Raw genomic sequence first — 20,806 nt, 5'->3', positions numbered from 1 at the left:
CACAAAAACAGAGGTAAGATCACCTCTCATTTTTCCAATGAATCTGTTAACCTTACACAAAGCCAACTCTAGGGATAACCACCAACTCTCAGGAGTCAACATGGGAGTTTTCTTTGGGGTACCTGTAGGAATTTTTCCAGCTAAAGAATTTAGTTAGTCTTATTGGAAGTTTTGTGAGTCAGTTCCTGGATTTTTAAATATTAGTGTAGTAGATTGGTAATACAAGTTACAGGTTCCAAGCTGATGGATGCTGCAAATTTAACTGTTCTCCCGATAATCGGATTCTTATACCATTGAGCTGAATTTCATTCTTGAAGGGAGTTGCAGATTGAGAGAGGAGTTCTTCCCACATTATGACAAAATGGTTCTCAGAACTGATTCATCTTGCCTGCCAGCTGAAATACACCAGATGAAAATTTCAGATCCATGTATTTTGTTTAGTTTGACTCATGGGATTGCACCATTGCATTTGAAAGAATACAAAAGCTGTTGCACAAAGTAATAAATAATTATTTCAATAGGTTTCATTAGATACATTTAATGCCAGAGAAATGTATACAATATACATCCTGAAATTCTTTTTCTTCACAAAATCCACGAAAATAGAGGAGTGCCCCAAGGAATGAATGACAGTTAAATGTTAGAACCCCAAAGCCCGCCAACTCACCCTTCCCACACATAAGCAGCAGCAAAGCGATTCCCCTCACACCAGCAAAAAAACATCGGCACACCCCACCGACCACTTAAGCGTACAGCAAAGCATTAATAAAAACACAGACTTGCAGTACCCCAAAAACTACTCGTTCACCTGTTAATTCAACATATCACAGGCCCTCTCTCTCCCTAATAAGGGAAGAATTCCCATATTAACATAGGATTAAGGTTGGTTAATAGGAAGAAAATACTGAGAAGGTCACATTGTTTTTCTGTTAACTAAACAACAAACTAAGAGATCTAATGAGTTTCATCCATATTTATAACATTTTCATGATTCAGATAATGTTTAACCAGTATACTCCAACATTTGGGGTTTTAAATTCCATAATTCCAAAATTCATGGTTTTGATTTTTATCTGCAAATAGTTGATACCATAATATGCTGTGTTATTTATATTTTAATACCTCTTCTGAATTATTAAATGAAGTGCATAAAACAGGCTTAATTATCTTCATAAAGAATATGTAATAAGAGCTGCTTTCCAACAGGTGCTTCTCTTTTTCACCGGTGTGATTTCAGATAAATATCTCGACACTCCAGCTGTGGAATCATTTGCTGAACATAATCCTGAGTGACTGAGTAACAAAAATTAAATCTGATTAGAGTTCATTGGATAAACCCGGAATACTACATAGCTGGGGTTGGTTAAAGCCAAATACATACAGTATATAAGAAATTCTTAAAGAAAATATTTATTTTGTACCATGCAATTTAGACTTCAACTAGAGTACTTTGTCCCATTCTGGAAGCCACGTTTTGCTGGTGTGGGAAAGATTGATTTGGTGTCAGTGCAGAAAGAGCTGCGTTGGAGTTTCTATACTTAGTGCCTCATTATCTCTTTCACCTACCTTTTTAAGAGAAACAATGTTGAGCTACAAATATTTACTGTGAATGTGGCTCACTGCATGCATAACAAATCATACCTCCTCTACCTAAAAAAGTGACACTTGAGTTTATGCTCATAGTCTTCTGCTCCTGTAGTCCATCCACTCCAAGGTTTGAAATGCTTTGTGATCAGAGATGCTCTTCTGCACACCAATGTTGTAACTCATGGTTATTTGAGTTACTGTTGCTTTTCTGTCAGATTGAACCGGTCTGGCCATTCTCCTCTGACTTCTGTCATTAACAAGTCATATCCACCCACAGAACTGCTGCTCACTGGATTATTTTTATTTGTTTTTGGAACTGTTCTCTGTTCTCTGTTGTTCATGAAAATACCAGCGGTTTCTGAAGTACTCAGACCACCCCATCCGGCACCAACAGTTATTCCACAGCCAAAGTCACTTAGATCACATTTCTTCCAATAGTCTGATATTTGGTTTGACCAACAACTGACTCTCTTGACCATGTCTGCATGCTTTTAAGCATTGAGTTGCTGCCACATGATTGGCTGATTATATATTTGCATTACCGAGCAGGTGCACAGGTATAATAATGTGGCTGCTGAGTGGAAAGTTGGAAATAATTCTGTGAAGGATTAGGGAATCTTTGTCTGGGCCATAGAGAAAAGGCATAACCAGTTAAAAATCCAATTATTTCTATCGTTGTACTCCTTCTTTCAGAATTAAATATTGGACAATGGAGGCACACAGATGTAAGATGTTCACAGTAATTTTATGAATTTTGACACAAAAATATCAATTGTACTTGAGCCATCTTATGTCAGTGTAATTAAAAACAGAAAAGCTGTAAACACTGAGCAGGCCAGGCAGCACCCAGGGAAAGAGAAACAAATAATGTTTCACGTCTGGGAACTTTTATCAGATAATTGAGTGTATATGTTCACATGGCCCTTCTCCTATTCTACTTCAAATAACTTATCAGCACAATTCTCAGTTTCTTTATGTCCAATGCACTTTGTCTTCCTCCTCAACTATCCGTGTTATTTCCCTCACCAACATCATGCTTTGACAAATTCTGGTAATGTTTTCCCTGAATTGCTTTTTGATTGTTAAGGATTTCAACATTTCTAAGCCTTTTTGTTTAACACCAAACTACTTTATATTTTCAACCTGTCAATCATCTTCAGAAGCATCAAATACATTTTCATATTACAGCTGCATATGATATTGTTGAAACTTCACCTGGAATGTTGTGTGCTGTTCATGTCACCATATTATAGGAAAGATGACATTAAAATAGAGAAGGTGCAGAGAAGATTCATAGGGATGTTGCTGGGAGATTAAGATTTGAGTTATAAGGAGAGAGTGAATAGGGTGGAAATGTTCCCTGGAATGAAGGGGGCTGAGGGAGTGACCTCAGAGATTTGTAAATTCAGGAGAGGCAGAGATGAGGTAGATGCTCACAGTCTTCAAGGAGCGGTGCCTTAGGAAGGTGGCGACCATCATTAAGGATCCCCACCACCCAGGACATGTTCTCTTCGCATTGTTACTGTCGTGAAGGAGGTACTGAAGCCTGAAGGCACATACTTAGTGACTCAGGAACAGCTTCTTCCCCTCCGCCACCTGAATTCTAAATGGACATTGAAACCATGAACACTACCTCACTACTTTTTTATCTCTGTTTTAACTTAACTATTTAAAAGACATATATTTACTGTAATTCAGTTATTTTCTCTCTACTTATTTATCATGTATTTCATTGTGCTGCTGCCATAAAGTTAACAAAGTACACAACATATGCCAGTGATATTAAACCTGATTCTGATTCCTTTGCACAGGTAGAGGAGCTTAAAACTAGAGGGCATAGTTTTAAGGTGAGAGGGGAAAGAGTTAAAGTGGACATGAGAGGCAAGATTTTGACAGAGAGGGTGGTGGGTATTTGGACCAAGCTGCCAGAGAAGTGGTAGAAGCAAGATAAAATTATAACGTGTTAAAGTCCTGATAGAAAGTCTTGACCCAAAGTGTCACAAATTCCTCCCCCAGCCACACTCCATGCCTCTGATGCTGCTTTCTCCCTCTAGCAGTGGATCTTTTGCTCCAGATTCCAGCATTTGCAGTTTCCTGATTGTCAACATTTAAGCTACATTTCCATGGGATAGGAACAGTTCAAAGGGGTATGGTCCAAATGCAGAGTGATGGGACTAGCTCATGATGCACTCTTTGTCATAGATGAGTTGGGCAGAAAGGCTTGTTTCCATGCTGTATAACTCAGTGATTCTAAGGGGTTACTGGTAGAAAGAGATGGCTTAAGGCTGGTTTGAGAAGGAAGAGGGCAAAAGTAAACAACTGAAAACCCTATGCTCAAATGCTGACATCAAATTAATAAAGTACTAATCAGAATCAGGTTTATTAACACTGAGATATGTTGTGAAATTTGTTATTTTGCGGCAGCAGTAGAGTGCAATACTTAACATTACTATATATCACAAATAAATAAATAGTGAAACAAAGGGCAAAATAGTGAGGTAGTATTCATGAACCATTCGGAAATGGATGGTGGAGAGGAAGAAGCTGTTCCTAAAATGTTGAGTGCGCTTCTTCAGGCTCCTGTAACTCCTACCTGATGGCAGTGCTGATAAGAGAGCATGTCCTAGATGGTGAGGGTCCTTCATAATGCTTGCCACATAACTGAGACATCACCTTTTGAAGGTGTCCTTGCAGTGGGAAGGCTAGTGGCCATGATGGAGTTGGTGAAGACTACAATCCTCAGTAGCCTATTCCCATTCCTGTGCATTGGCGCCTTCATATCAGATGGTGATGCAGCCAGTCAGAATGCTCTCCACAATACATCTATGGAAGTTTGCGAGAGTCTTTGGTGACATACCTAATCTCCTCAAACGACTAATTTCAAAATGTAGAACAAAACAATATGAGAGCACAATGGAACAAAGCAATTTAGGACTGTGAAGTGAGAGGTTAAAATGTAAAAATATAAAAGAGAAATGTAAACGCAAATGGCAACAGAGAGGCTCCAGGCAATCTGACTTTTCTTCAGCATGGTACACTCATGTCCACACCAAATGACCACTTTTGTTGGTTGATTTGACGCATCTGAGTGTGCATCTGTGCACAAACAAGGAATGAACAATGCATGTTATTTCAGATTTTTCAAGTTTTTTTTTGCATGTAATTGCATAAGGGGACTTCTAAACAAAAGGTGTTTGTGTGTTTATACAGATGCAAAGACTCTGTCCCCTGCTCATTCTACCTGCGAGTGGCAGTATGAGGCTTGTGCCAGCCCTTGTGTCAGAACATGCAGAGATCCTACAGGCAAGATCTGTCAAGCTTTACCAAGGTATATGTGGCCAAATAGAATATAAATAAAATCTTCACCGCCTTTCTAGGCTTTAAACCAGGGGTTCCCAACCTTTTTCATACCATGAAGCAAGGAGTCCACGGTCCCAGGTTTGGGAACCCCTGCTCTAGATGAATGAACATTCACTATTTCATTGAGGATTATAAAATGATTAAGAGTGTATAATTTATTTTGATCTTAAACAACAATTTTGTTTTTTTTATCTCGCGTGCAATGTGAGGGAGAGGGTGACTAAATTATCATCTTCAATTATCTTTCTACAACAGACACAGTGGGAGCTGCAGTAGTAATTGATCATACTTTCTTCAGGGCAGTAATTGTGTGCTTAGCCCTGCTGGTCATGTACTGCTGCTGGTGCTACTTACATGTCGTACTCTGCTGCAGGAGAAAGGCAAATAGAAGTGCTAGTATTATGATAGATTTGCGGTGTGATTGGGTGATGTGTTTGACCACTGAGAATCTGGGAATTGTGAATATGAGATTTATAATCACATCCTAATGAAGCATGTGAATATTAGATGGATGTCAAAGATTGTTTAAGGAATTCATAAAAAATGCAGATCCTGGGAAGGTGAAATAAAATCCAAAAATGCTGGAAACATTCAGTCAATCGGCACTAGAATGAGGAATAGATAACATTTCAGGTGTGGGATCCTTAGTAAGAAATATTCTGATGAAGACACTGGACTTGAAAGAGTGGATCATGGATAACAATGTACAAGGCGTGGTTAATAAATTTGCAGGTGACACTAAAATAAATGGTATAGTGGACAATAAAGAAGGTTATCAAAAATTAAAGGGGGATCTTGATCAGCTGAATAATTGGACCAAAGGATGGCAAATGTAGTTTATTTCAGGTAAATGTGAGCTGCTCCATTTCCAGGTAGGACTTTCATGGTGAATGGCAGGGCCGTGGGGTGTGCTATAGAACTGAGAACCCTTGGAGTACAATACATGGTTCCCTGGAAGTTCCCTGAGAGTGGTGAGGAAGGCTTTTAGCATAATAGCCTTTACAAGTTAGGCATTAAGTATAAAAGTTAGAATGTTATAGTAAGGTTGTACAGTATGCTGGTGATGTATTGTGTTCAGTTTTGGTCACCCTACTGTAGGAAAGATGTTATGAAACTGGAAGGAGTGCAGAAAGGATGTTGCCAGGACTTAAGGGGCTGAGTTCTAGAGAGAGGTTAGACAGGCTAAGACTTTATTCCTTAGAGCAGCCTTTCTCAATCTTTTTGACCTGTAGGAACCCTTGAAATAATTTTCAGGTCTCAAGGAGCCCCTGCATAAAAATTATATCTATCGCTTGCAGTACGTTAGTGTGATCAATAAGTTGTAGATATAATAATCCAAAAATAATTGTCAGTGCTCTTTTTAATAGAGAATGAAATTTAGCCAATCTTTCTTGAAAAAAATAGATAGTTAAGCTTAGCATACCTTTCTTGAAATTAATCTCTTTCTTTCCCTTTCATAAATTTTAAAAACTTGAGATAAACACACATTGATTTCACTCTCAACTGAATTGAGACAATTTCTATCCTTGCTCTTGATGCTTGATAAACAAGAAAAAGCTTGCTCACACATGTAAGAAGTTGAAAACTGCAGCAAAATGTTCATTGCTTTTCTATGAATGGCAGGATATTCTTCTTTCACAGAAATCCAGAACATGTCCAGGGGCAGGTTAGTAAATCTCATCTTGAGTGCGTGATCAGAGTGCAGCTCACAAAGTTCTTCGTCTTCTCTCAAAGGCAAGTTCTTAGGCTGAGCAGAAAATTCAGAGAAAGAGTTCCTCATCTAGTTACACACTTATGTTGAAAGGGAGGAAAAATACTGTTCAATTACTGTTCTGCAATTTTTCCAGGTTGTTTTCAATAAGACTAGGGACTTTCTGATCCTTCCTCACTCTCAAGCCCAAGCAGCAGTGGAAACATTTCAAGATTTCCTTTTGCAACATGATTTTTCCAAAGGTTCAGTTCCTTTTAAATTCAAGAATCTTGTCACTTGAAGTCAAAACATTTTCTTCAGGGCCTTGCAGAGACTTGTTCAACTGGTTCATATGATGTAAAATATCTGTTAAGTAGGCTAGTTTCTGCAGCCATTCTCCATCTTCAAAACACTCAGCAAAATCTGACCTACTATTTTCTTGAAAGTACTCCTGCAATTCACCTTTCACCTCAAGCACCCTGTTGAGATCTCTTCCTTTGCTAAGCCACCGGATTTTTGTATGTAGCATGACATTGGTGTGCTCTTTCTCCAGATTTTCACACAGTATTTTTTAACATTGTCGAGTGAGCTGGTCTTAAAGCTACTAAATAACTTCCTTCCTGTGTCCTTTTACTGACTGTGACTTTATTTTCAAAAACTTTAATCTTTGTTTTCAGGTTCCAGTAGTCTTTAGAATGAAACTTTCCCCCCAATTTTCTACTACACTGGTAGTTTGTTTGCTCCCACAAGTCAGTTGGTGGCATGTAAGGTGAAGTTGGGGGAGGTAATTTGGGAGGGAGAGGCTGACATCACAGCCCAAGTTGGGCGAGTCCTTTCAATGCTCAGAAAATGCAGCTCATGCTCCTCATAAACCTCCCATTCTCCCCACCGTGCAATACAACGCTCACCAGTTATCAGCCTACTGTCCTCCCCACCGTGCAATACAACATTCACCAATTCTCAGCCGACTGTCCTCCCTTCTGTGCAACAGAGCACTCACCAATTATCAGCTGACTGTCCTCCCCTCTGTGCAATACAACACTCACCAATTATCAATGGCCCCCACTATCTTGGTCAAAAATTAAGATTGGACTCAACTAAATAAACGCAGTCCAACTGTGCACTGCCATACTGAGACCTCTAAAGAGATTGCTAACAGAGTTGCTCAGTCACTGTCCACCACTGCGAGAACTAGCATCATGTGTTGTGCAAAGTTCAAAAAACGATGTTTATTTTTTTCAATCATCGTCTCTCACTGAACCCCTAGGGACCTCTCATAGAACCCTTAGGTTCCGCAGAACCCTGGTTGAGAAGCCTTGCCTTAGAGATTAGGAGACAGAGATGGTCTTCCATAAGTGCATAAAATCAAGAGATGCATAGATAGCGTGAATGCTCTCAGCCTTTTTCCCAGGTTTGGGGAATCAAGAGCTAGAGGATATAAGTATAAGGTGAGAGGGGAAAGATTTAATAGAACTTAAGGGACAATTTTTTTTTTACACGAAAGTTGCTATATATGTGGAACAAACTATCAGGGGAAGTGGTTGAGTCAGAGACAATAACAATTTTTAAAAGATAATTGCAGCTGGATAAAAAAAGTTTGGAAGATTATGGACCAAACATGGATAAGCGGGACTGGCTTGGATGGGGCATCTTGGTGGCATGTCCCATTTGATCTAAAGGATTGTTTCCATGCTGCGTGACTCCAGGATTCTAACAGGTTCTTTTTCTCACATCTTATGCTATCCATAAATTGATGAAGTTTTCAGTGTAATTATATTGTGAACCTACAGAATTAACAATAACACACTAATGCTAATTTGAAATTCTACGAACAAGAATTTTTAAAAAATGTCATTTGATGCTAACAATCCCAAGTTTGAAGTAGCTTCAGAGACCGGATTCTTTCAGTCTAATTGTTGGGTAAACATCTGAGCAAAGCCACAGTCATGAAAGTTTTCCGAATTTTACTACATTGTTTCTGCTACTGTGACACTATTCAATAAACAATGTGATACTTGTGTTTTCTTCTATTCTATCAGGAATATCTAAAAACATTAATCTCTGTGTGAGGTCTGTTCTTCACCGTATCATAAAATGATACACAAATCCACAGGCATGCCATGTATGCATCTGCTATGTCTAAGAATTTAAGTGTAAGTTTTTTTTTCAGAGGCAGGCCCCATGGTACAAATACATCTGTGCACATTCACAGCATTTCATTCTTGTATCACTATTTCTTTGGCTATTCTGGGCTTGCACTAAGTAACGTAAGCTTTTGACAACTGAATGGTCATTTTAGCTTTTAATATCCTCAACATGTGTCCTTTGCAATACATCTGCAAAAGTCACTCAGTTTTTTATTTCTAAATAAAATAATTTGGTATTAATAAAGTAGTGGGTTTGCACAAAACATTGAATGAATTTCAAACTGAAATATTATCATTGTATAAACTTTTCCCCCTCCCTGAATGAATTTTGCACAGTATTGCACTGTCCTGGTGTTTACTTCCCAGAGTGTGAGCAGCTTCTATTGCAAATCAATGGGTGCTAATACATTCTATCATGTGAATCTGGAGAATGTGTTTTAGTAAGTTACTCACTGTGGAAAAAAGCACAGCTTAGCCCTTTCTGTCCTCACACTATATTCACAAACAGATTTTTCATGAAACACATCCAGTTTCAATCAGGAGCATCTATTTATTTTTTCCACTCTGGCTCAGAATCAATGGGGTGAATTTCCCATCTTGACTACTGGGTGAGTATTGATAGATCATGCATGTTCTTACTTGCCTTTAGTGTGAGAAGAAATTAATGTAACTATCCAGCAGATGCACACTTACGTATTGTTGATTAATAGTTTCAACAACTTCAAAGCTAATATTTATAGGTAGCTGAGTTCTAGTATCATCCAAGATGCCACTTTCAATACCTCATTGTTAGACTGGTTCTAAATTTAGGGATAAAGCCCATTGGCTAGAGCCAGTAGATTAGTCAGCTATAGTTTTGAGTCTCCCTATGAATTATCTGTAAAGTAAGTTATAACTCTGCTGGGAAGCCTCCAGAAAAGTTCTATACTCCCTCTCATAAAGACAAGGGGAAGGAATTTAAGGACCTGGTAGCATAGCAGTTGACATGACGCTGTTACAGCTTGGGGTATTCCGGAGCTCGGAGTTCAATTCTGGTGTCGTTCTGGAAGGAGTCTCAGGATGGCCTCACCGTGGAAAGCATGGATTTACTCTGGTCTGCTGGCTTCCTCCTACAGTCCAAAGACATTCCGGGTAGGTTAATTGGTCATTATAAATTGTCCCGTGATTGGGTTAGGGTTAATCGCAGTTGTGGGGCTGCTGAGGCAGCATGGCGCAAAGGGCCGGAAGGGCCTTCTCCGCGCTGAAACTAATAAATGGAAGCAATGACATTTGTGCATTTATCCACAATTGGCAACCAAAGATAAATTTCAAGATATGGAAATAATTTTGGCAAGTTGCTTTGGAGGCAGAGTTATGTGGATTAAAACTGTCACTTTACGTTTACCATTATTTGGAAATGGCAGATGATTTATTTTCGGTATCTAGAAAATGTTCATGCTAGATTATTGATCAGAAGATTTAGCTTCTCCTCTTCTGCAAGCTTTGCTTCTTCTACTGTGTTGTGTTTCTTCTACTAATTGACACCTTATCCCAAGTTGCTTTTCCTTTGGGAATATAGACATTGAGGGCTTCCACCAAGGTTAGCAAATCCTGATCTTGCTCAACAACTAGAGTTCAGCAAGTTCATTTGTCATTGCTAAGCATTGGGGAACCTAGCCATTATATTTGACTTCATTGAGAGTAATCAAGTATGGATGTCCCTCAAAAAGTTTGGGAACTATTGCCTAGAGAGCTTTTTAAATTGATCTTGAGTTTGGAATTGGAAATATAGTGGTCTAAATTTGCAGGTGATAAAAAGCTAAATTGAAGTGGGGTATGAATATTTACCTATGAAAAAAGTTAAGTGTTGAATTGAAAACTAAAAAATATCCAGCAGTGGCCATTACAGATCAAAAATAAAATGCTGAAGAGAAGTCAGTCTGGCAGTTGTGAATGCAATGGTTTCATGCTATTGTGACAATTGTCCGAATGTTAGAGCTAAATGAAGACTGAGCCAGAAGTGGGGGGTAATCTTGGCATTTTATGAATCCCCAGTGAGCCCATGTTTAAAAATAAGTTTTGGTGAAGAAGTTGATTAATGGACAGAATGACTTGGACAAGAATGGAAAAATAGTGCCCCTTCCTTAGTATCTATAATTAATTGGCTTTGGGTGCAAATGAATCTTTCAGAGGAATTACAACACAGTGATGAAATAATATAATTTTCTATTTTATGCTCAGTGTGGAAGGCTGTGTACCTCATTGTCCATTGGATATGGTGTTTGATGAAGACACACAGAGATGCGCTTATCCAGAGGATTGTAAGTAATTATCTGGTTTTTGCTTTCTTGTGCAGAACTGAAGTTGAATTTAGCCAAATGAGGTCATGCTTGGCAAAACGGAAGTAGTTCATGCTTTGCAAATCAATAGCAAAATAATCTATGTAGAACAGATAATTGTAACTTTATAAATAGAATTTAGCAGAGAATTTAGCAGTTTTTTTCACAAATGTTGATTTACCTGTTGATCATTCTCGATTTTTGAGTTTAGATCTTAATGCAAATCAACGGCACATTTTACCTAGGTGGTGTTGAGCTTCTTAAGTGTTTTCAATAGTCATAATCATACTTTATTAATCCCGGGGGAAATTGGTTTTCGTTACAGTTGCTCCATAAATAATAAATAGTAATAGAACCATAAATAATTAAATAGTAATATGTAAATTATGCCATAAATTATGAAAGTCTAGGACCAGCCTATTGGCATTTATCCAGGCAATGGAAGATGACGTCTATTGTAGCTGGTGAAAAGACTAATAAGAATCAGAATCAGGTTTAATATCACTGGCATATGATGATATCAATGGCATGATAGCCTCAACCATCAGGCTCTTGAACAAAAAGGGATAGCTACACTCATTTAAGGACTCTTTTAAGGACTGTAATATTGTCATTTCATGCTCATTATCTATTGCTATTTATTTACGTGTATCTGCATTTGTACAGTTTGTTTACAGTTTACAGTTACTGTTCTACAGATTTGCTAAGTATGCCCGCAGAAAAAGAATCTCAGGGTTGCATGTGGTGACATATATGTACTCTGATAATAAATTTTGCTTTGAACTTTGCTTTGAAAATACATGGTGATTTTATTTTGTTTTATTGCAGCAGTGCATTGCAATACATAATAAGAAAAAAATAAATTACAATAAGAAATACATTTTTAAAAATGAAATTAAGTAAGTAGTGCAAAAAGAGAGCAAAATAATATTGAGTGGCGTACATTGGTCCATTGTCCATTCAGAAATCTGATGGTGGAGTGGAAGAAACTGTTCCTGAAGCATTGCGTGTGTGTCTTCAGGCTCCTGTACCACCTCCTGATTGTAGCAATGAGATGAGGGCATACCTTGTTTGATGGGAGTCCTTAATGATGGATAACAAATTTTTCAGGATTTGAATTTTGAAATGTCCCCAATACTGGGGAGGCTAGAGCCCATGATGAAGCTGGCTGAGTCTGCAACTTTCTACAGCTTTTTCCAATCCTGTGCAGTCACGCCTGCATACCAGATGGTGGTGCAACCAATTAGGATGCTCTCCATGTCGCATCTGTAAAAAATTGCGATTGTCTTTTGTAACATACCTAGTCTCCTCAAACCCCTAATGAAATAGAGCTCTGTTATACCTTTTTTGTAATTGCATCAATATGTTGAGCCCAGGATGGATCTTCTTCAGAGATGTTGACACCCGGGAACTTGAAACTGCTCATCCTTTCCACTTCTGATCCCTCAATGTGGACTGGTGTGTGTTCCCTTCACATCCTCTTCCTGAAGTCCACAATTAATCCTTTGGTCTTACTGACATTGAGTGCAAGGTTGTTGTCATGACACCACTCAACCAGCTGAACTATCTCATTCCTGAACACCTCCTTGTCACCATCTGAAGTTTTGCCAACAATATTTGTGTCGTCAGCAAACTTAAAGATGGTGTTTGAGCTGTGCTTAGCCACATACTTGTAGATGTAGAAAGAGAAGAGCACCAAGATAAGCACGCTTCCTTGAGCTATGCCAGTGTTGATTGTCAGCGAGGAGGAAATGTTATTTTCAATCTGCACAGACTGTGGTCTCCTGGTGAGGAAGTCAGCGATCCAGTATAGAGGGAGGTACAGAAGCTTATTGATTAGTACTAAGGATGTGATGGTGTTGAATGCTGAGCTTTAATCAACAAACTGCAGCCTGATGTAAATATTACTATTGAACAGGTGATCCAAAGCTGAGTGGAGAGACAGTGAGATTGCATCCACTGTCGACCTTCTGTGGCGATAGGCTAATCGCAGCACGTCCAGGTACTTGCTCAGGCAGGAGTTGATTCTGGCCATGACCAACTTCTCAAAGCACTTCTTCACAGTAGATGTGTGTACAAAACGTCGATGGCCATTGAGACAACTCCCCCTTATCTGCTTGGCCACCGGAATGAGTGTCGCACTTTTAAAGTAGCTGGGAATCGCTGATTGCAGCCAGGGGAGATTGAAGATGTCCTTGAACACTCCCGCCAGTTGGCTGGCATTTATTTTCATGTCTTTCCATGTACGCCATCAGAACCTGATGTCCTGCATGGGTTCACCCTCATGAAAGGTGTTCTGATGTTGGCCTCCGAGGCAGAGATCACAGATTCTGCAATGATTCGCACGGGTGTAGTTTTATTCTCTCTTTCAAAGTGTGCATAAAAGGCATTGATCTCATTTGGGAGTGAAGCGTCACAGTCATTCATGATGTTAGATTTCGCCCTCTAGGAAGAAATGGCATGCAAACCCTGCCAGGGCTGACATACATTGGACTCCATCTCTAATCTCAATCAGAAAATTTTTTTCATTCTTAAAATCACCTTCCATGGATCACAGCTGGACTTCTTGCATAGTTCTGGATCATCAGTCCTGAATGCCATGGATCTAGCTCTCACCAGACTGTGAATCTCTGGATCATCCATGGCTTCTCGTCTGGGTATGTCCGGTATATTTTCAACGCACACACTCATCCATGCTGGTCTTGATGAAGTCGGTGACAAGGGTGGTGTGTTCATTCGGATTTGAAGACTAATCCCTTAATACTGTCCAGTCCTCCAACTCAAAGCAACCTTGCAAGTGCTCCTCTATCTCTTGACCACACCTTGGTGATCCTCACCACTGGAGCTGCAGTCTAATTCAAACTCAAAGTAAAATTTATTATCAGAGTACATACATGTCACCACATACAACCTGAGATTTGTTTTCTGTGGGCATACTTAGCAAATCTACGGAACAGTAACTGTTAACTGTAAACAAACTGTGCAAATGCAGATATAAATAAATAGCAATAAATAATGAGCATGAAATAACGATATAACAGAGTCCTTAAGTGAGTGTAGCTATCCCCATTTGTTCAAGAGCCTGACGGTTGAGGGGTAGTAACTGTTATTGAACCTGGTGGTGTGAGTCCTGAGGCACTTGTACCTTCTACCTGATGGCAGCAGTGAGAAAAGAGCATGTCCTGGGTGCTGACGATCTTTGATGATGGATGCTGCTTTTCTACGGCCATGTTTCACGTAGATGTGCTGAATGGTTGGGAGGGTTTTACCCATGATGTACTGGGCCAAACCCATTATCTTTTGTAGGATTTCTGCTCAAACACATTGATATTCCCATACCAGGCTGTAATGCAGCCAGTCAGCACACTTTCCACCACACAACTATAGATGTTTGCCAAGATTTTCGATGACATGCCGAACCTCCGTAAATTCTTGAGGCAGTAGAGGCCCTGTCATACTTTCTTCACAATAATATTTATATGCTGGGTCCAGGACAGGTCCTCTGAGATAATGACAGCCAGGAATTTAAAGTTACTGGCCCTCTCCACCTCTGATCCTCTGATGATTACTGGCTCATGGACCTCTGGTTCACCTCTCCTGAAGTCTACAATCAGTTCCTTAGTCTTATTCATATTGAGTGAGAGGTTGTTGTTAATACATCACTTAGCCAAGTTTTCAATCTCCCTCCTATATGCTAATTCATCACCATCTTTGATACAGTCCATACCAGTGGTGTTGTCAGCAAACTTGTATATGGTGTTGGAGCTATACTTAGCCACACAATTATAGGTATAAAGCTAGTAAAGCAGGGGGCTAAGTACACATCCCTGCAGTGCTCCTGTGCTGATGGAGATTGTGGAGGAGATGCTTTTGTCAATCTGACTGGGTCTGTAAATTAGGAAATCCAGGATCCAACTGCACAAGGGGTATTGGCGGCTGGCGATATGTAAACTGCGGTCAGAATCATAGATGAGAACTCTCAAGGCAAATAGAATGGTCTACATTAAATTGTTAGTTGTTCTAAGTCAGAGGAACAAGAAGTTGACATAACCACAATGTCCGTGCACCGGTGAGATTTTACTAAAAAGCATACACCACCATCTCTTTCCTTATCAGAATTCGAGGTTCCCTAAAAGGTATGTTGGGAGTAGAAGTACAGCCAAGTGATTGGATTTTTCAAAGTGGAGACGTGGGATGGCATGGTATGTGTTCTTGATGGTGGTATAACTATGGTCAAGTGTTTGGTGCCTCTGGTTCCACAGATGATATGTTGGGGGAAGTTGTTCAGAGAATTCTTCAAGTTGGCCTGGTTGAAATCCCCCGCAATGATTAGGAAGCCATCAGAATGCATTGTTTTGTGACTACTGATCATGGTGCTCAGCTCCTCCAGTGCCTGCCTGATATAGGCTTGAGGTGAAATGTACACCACTACCAGGATGACAGTGGAAAATTCCATCAGCAGAAAAAATGGACGACACTTGACCACTAGATATTCCAGGTCGGAGACGGAATCGCTGTGTCTGTGCACCACGATGAGTTAATCTTGAAGCATATTCCACTTCCTCTACTTTTAAAAGAGTCAGCGATATCCCGTCTTTTCAGTGGATAATGAAGCCTTTAGGTTGCCATGCTATGTCCAAAATGGTGAGCCATGTTTCCTTGAAGCAAAGTACACAGCAGTCCAGTCTTGTCCCTCTGTACTGCAATCTTGCTCTAAGGTCTTCAATTTTATCTTTTTAGAATCTGTACATTCGCCGTCAGGATAGTCAGGAGTGGGAGTCTAAGACCACGGTGTTTCAATCGTATCAGCGCCATCAGTGCTTCCGTTTTCTTAAAGTAGAATTGCAGTCATGACTTGAGTCTGTTGTCTGAGGTCCGCTGATTTTGAGGTTTGATAGATTTTTTAAATGTCTTAAAATGATGTTGCTTATTGCAGTACCCATGGCTGTGACCGTGGGTTTCAGCTGTGGTAGTCCTAAATGGGAATATTTGATGAGTCCCATCAGAGCTGCATGCAAAGCATCGTCTCTTAACTGAATCTAGAGATTGGCCATAGGATACTAACATCTGACCAGCTTCTGTAACCACATATTTATGTGGCTCATGCAGGTTCTTGACATTTCTACTGTTACTCACAGTTTGCAGAATTTCATTGATGTCTAGCCCTGGACTGCTAGACTTGTTTGGAATATATTTATTTTACTTCAGTTGTAGTCTGGTGTAACACAATGCTGGATGCCCTCAGGCTAAAGGCATAAGTGTCTAAACCCCACAAGTACTGTCATTGTTGTAGATCTATCTACTGCAGATATGTCAAATGGCATGTGGTTAAATGAGAACGTCTCACGTGTTGCTTCTCCAAACTTTTTTACAGAATACTCCGACAGTTATGATCTTCACCACCCAGTATGGTCAATGGTGAAGCTTCTGCACAGTCCTGATAACGCACATTCAATTGCTTTAAACAGAGTATATTCTGTTCTCTTGCAACTCAGTGCTTCTTCCAGGCTAAGTGGTTCATTGAAAAGACTGGCTACTCATCAACGATAGGAAGCTGCAACATGTTGATTGGTTTTCTTTCCAGTATTTGGCTGGCATTAAAAGGTATTACTGTGGCCAAGAGTTCAATACTTCCAGGACCATTGACTCCTGATTACAGAACACAGTGCACTTGCCCTGTTGGGGTTGTCCTACTAAGTGCCTGTGGATATACTCAGCAACTGTGATAGAGCAATTTAGAACATTTGACCTAAAGTGGATGCATTTATATTGGCTTGGTTCTTAACTTCTCTCTGGGACTGCAATGTCTTGGTGAATACAAACCAAGAATAATCAGAATATTTTGTTTATTGCTTTTCTCTGTAGATGTTAATGTTTGCTTTCACAGACTTCCTAAAAAATCTTTGATGTCCAAACTGTCAGGAATTTCACTGTCCATCAATATTTTTGTTTCAAACAGCATAACCTGTGTTTCATTCCCATTTCCTGTTTTGACTTTCTTTTATTAATAAATGTAGATTTTGTCTCATGTGTTCATGAACATGCCCGCTGTCCATTTCATTGGCTTGGTGCTATCTCATTGAAAATGGAAGAAATGCAGGTAATGATGCTGGAAAGATGAAATAAGAACAGAAAATGCTGAAAACATCAGCAGAATCAGATGGTATCTGTCATCTATAGACGTGGATGATGTAAGATCACATGAGATGAGAGAGTGAGGAATAGGCCCTTCATGCCTGCTGTCTTCGACCTCAGTACATTTTCCAGCACTGTTCCTATACCACTTGATACCCTCAATGGCCAAGAAACCTATCAACTTCCTGTGACTGTGCATGCCAGATATCAACCACTCTCTCTGTTTAAAATAAATAACCTTCTCTTGAGATCTCCTTTAAAACCCTAACCACTCACCTTAACATATGCCCTTTTGTTTTTGATGAGCCTGCTATGAGAAAAAAGAATTTGATTAGGCAGTCTATTCATTCCTCTCATAATTTATATATTTCTAAAAAAATGTCATCCTCCAGCCTCCTCTCCAGTGAAAACGTGCCCAGCCTATCCAATCTCTTCTGTAGCTAATGTCCTCCAATCCAGGGAACATCTTAATGAATCTCCTTGCACACCCTCCAGTGTCTTTCCCATAGAATGGCACCTGATACTTCATGTGAAGACTAGTATGTGGTTTGTGAAGCAGCAAAATACATCCCAGTTTTATATTCTCTGCCCTAACCTATGAGGGCAAACATCCCATTTTCCTTCTTCACCACTCTGTCCATCTGTGTGGCCACTTGCAAGGATCGAGGACTTAGACAACGAAGTCTGTCGATTCATCAATATTCCTTAGTATCCGAACATTTGCTGTATATGTCCTACCCCTATTTCACTTCCCCAAATTCATCATCTCACACCTGATGTAATTAAATTTCATTAGCAATGCTCTGCCAAACTTTCCAACTGATCTATTACCTTGGACACCCTTCCTTGTTATCCACAACACTGCAAATTTTCATGTAATTTTTCATTTTCATTACCAACATTTTCTATTAGTGTTTGTTTTATATTTACAGCATCAACATCTGCTTTTGTTTTCTTTTCCACTGAGGTAACAGGATCATTCTAAAGTCCAGAAGGCTGATTCAGAAAATTATGGTGCATGGGATCCATGGAGACTTGACAGATAGGCATAGACTGTGGAGGGTAATGGTGGAGGAATGTTGTATTTATTAGTGGTCTGTGACTAGTGGTGCTCCACAAGGATCAATGCTAGGACTTATGTTGTTTATGATATATTATACAAAAATGTATGTGGGCTGATAAATTTCCAGACATCACAAAAATGGGTGGAGTTGTGGATCGTATGGAAAGATGTGAAAGAGTTCAGTGGGAAATATGGGAAGAGAAATAGAAAATGTGGTTTAATTTGGACAATTATAAAGTGTGGCACTTTAGCATATCAAATGCAAGATGAAAGTCTATAGTAAATAGCATGATTCTCAAGAGCATTTTATTGCTTCCTGAGATTGGATAACACAAGTCGACAGGGTAGTAAAGAAGGTGTACAACATACTTGCCTTCATTGGTCAGTGGCCCAGAGTATAAAAATTAGCAAGTCACTTTGCAGCTGTATAAAACTTTGGTTAGGCCACGTTTAGAGTTTGTGTGCAATGCTGTGCAGCCACACTATAAAAAGCACGTAGAGGCATTAGAGACTTTGCAGATAAGGTTGTGCAGGATCTTGACTAGATTACAAAGTGTTATCTGTCATGAGAAGCTGGATAAATTTGGATTATTTTCTCTGGAATATCAAAGGCTGAGAGATGACTTGATAGATGTATATAGGAGAGACATAGAGAGGGAATACAGTCAGAGACTATTTCCTATAATGAAAATGTAAATTACCAGACAGCATGTCGTCAAGGTGAGAGGGAGTTTATTTAAAGTAAACTTATGTGGCATTTTTTTTCTATTCAGAGAGTGGCTCGTGTTTGGAATTCACTGTCAGGGCAAGTCGTGGAAGCATGTATGATAGCAATACTTAAGAGCAATTTAGACAGAGACATGAAGAGGCAAGGAATAGAGGGATATAGACAATGTGTCGGCAGATGTGAATTGTCATCATGGTTGACACAAATATCATGGGCCATAGGGCCAGTTTCTGTGCTATAATCTATATCCTATCTTCCATACAAAAGTAATGGAGAATTGTAAAGCTTGTTTATCCACAAAATACAAAATATAATAAGAGGAGGTAGCAATGAGAGATGGAGCTAAATATTGAGATTATAAATGCCTGGGCCTAAGCATTGATTTCTGCAGTACTCCACAATCTGCTACCCAGAGACAGATCTGTTTATAACCCATTTTTGCTTTATTGTCACATAACCAATTCTCAATGCTTATCAATGCATTACCCTAATTCAATGTGCTCTAACTTTGTTATCAAAAGTCTTTTTGAAATTCTTACACACCACATTCTCTGTTTCCCTTCATAAAAACAACATGATTTTTCCTCCATAAGTCCATTTGATGCTCTTGAAGGTTTTCTAATTTTTTTTTACATTTATGGATTCTTGTAATTTTCTTACCAATATTGTTAAGATATTAGGCTGATAAGTCCTGGTATTCTTTCTGTCTCTTTTCTTAAATAGTGAGGTCACCTTTACTAACCTTCAATCCCCAGGACCAATTCCAAAATCTACAGAATGTTGAAAGCTGATCACCAGAGCATTCACTATCTCTAAAGCCACCATTTATAATGTTGGTATGTAGATCATCATGCTCTTGGGATTTGCCAGTTTTCTGGTGCTAATTTTTGGCTAGTACTTAGTTCGTTCAGTTCCTCATTTCCACGAGATGCTTAATTCCCCAAAATAGGCCTTGTATCTTCTATGAAGAGAGACACATTATAATTATTTTATTCCTCTGCCATTTCCTTATTCGGCATTATAAATTCCTCTACCTTGCTCAGTTTCAGGTCTCTGTCTTATAGTTTACAAGCCAGTGACTATTTGGAACTTGGTATAGTTTTGGCCATAAGAACACTTTGTTCCTTTTTAAGACTCCTTTGTGATATAACGTTATCTTCCTGCTGGTTAAGCTAAATGTGTTTTTAGCAATATTTCCCAAGCAATGCATTAATATTCTTGCTTGAAAGGAATTACAAGTGTTGATCCTTTTAAGGTTGTGGTTAATTAATTTGTGACACTATTGGTGCAGTGTCCTACATTCCAAGGATCCAAATATCTTCGTATTTAAGCTACCGTTGAAGCGTGTTGCCTAATAAACAATGCCCTATTTTTGGTTTAACCTCTACGGGAAAAAACATTTAAAATGTATTAATTTAGCCTAACATTTCAGTAGAACTCAAGACCATATTTTAAACAAGAGATATTATAATGAGAAGTGTTTTATTCTATCTATTGCTAAAGTTATCTTTACCTGAAAATTTGCATTGTCTGAGACAAAATAACAGACCTTCATTGCAAGTTTAATAATGTCATCAGAAGATAAAACATAAAAAGACTGAATGCTATTGTTTAGATTATGCTCACATTAGAATTTGCAACTGTAATTGAAAGCATAATCTTGTTTGTCAAGACTTTATCATTAATTAAATTTCTTTCCAAATTCAGCAACACAGAATAAAGCACTTGGTGTTGATGAGGTTCAAGCAGAATGAGATACAGTAAACTATTTGTGTTTTA

At 39.0% G+C, this 20,806-nt stretch overlaps 1 protein-coding gene across 1 annotated transcript in view; it reads left to right on the top strand.

The window, feature by feature from the left end:
* Positions 1–20,806, top strand: part of otog (otogelin) — a 226,232-nt gene that overhangs the window by 143,083 nt on the left and 62,343 nt on the right. Inside the window, 3 exon segments of the mRNA XM_072271370.1 lie at positions 4,798–4,915; positions 9,757–9,915; positions 11,005–11,084. Coding sequence (XP_072127471.1) covers positions 4,798–4,915; positions 9,757–9,915; positions 11,005–11,084 — 357 coding nt within the window.

The sequence above is a fragment of the Mobula birostris genome, chromosome 11 (assembly GCF_030028105.1).
Source record: "Mobula birostris isolate sMobBir1 chromosome 11, sMobBir1.hap1, whole genome shotgun sequence".
Lineage (NCBI taxonomy): Eukaryota > Metazoa > Chordata > Chondrichthyes > Myliobatiformes > Myliobatidae > Mobula > Mobula birostris.
The sequence above is the reverse complement of the archived record's forward strand: the minus strand, read 5'-3'. Positions and strand labels throughout refer to the sequence as shown.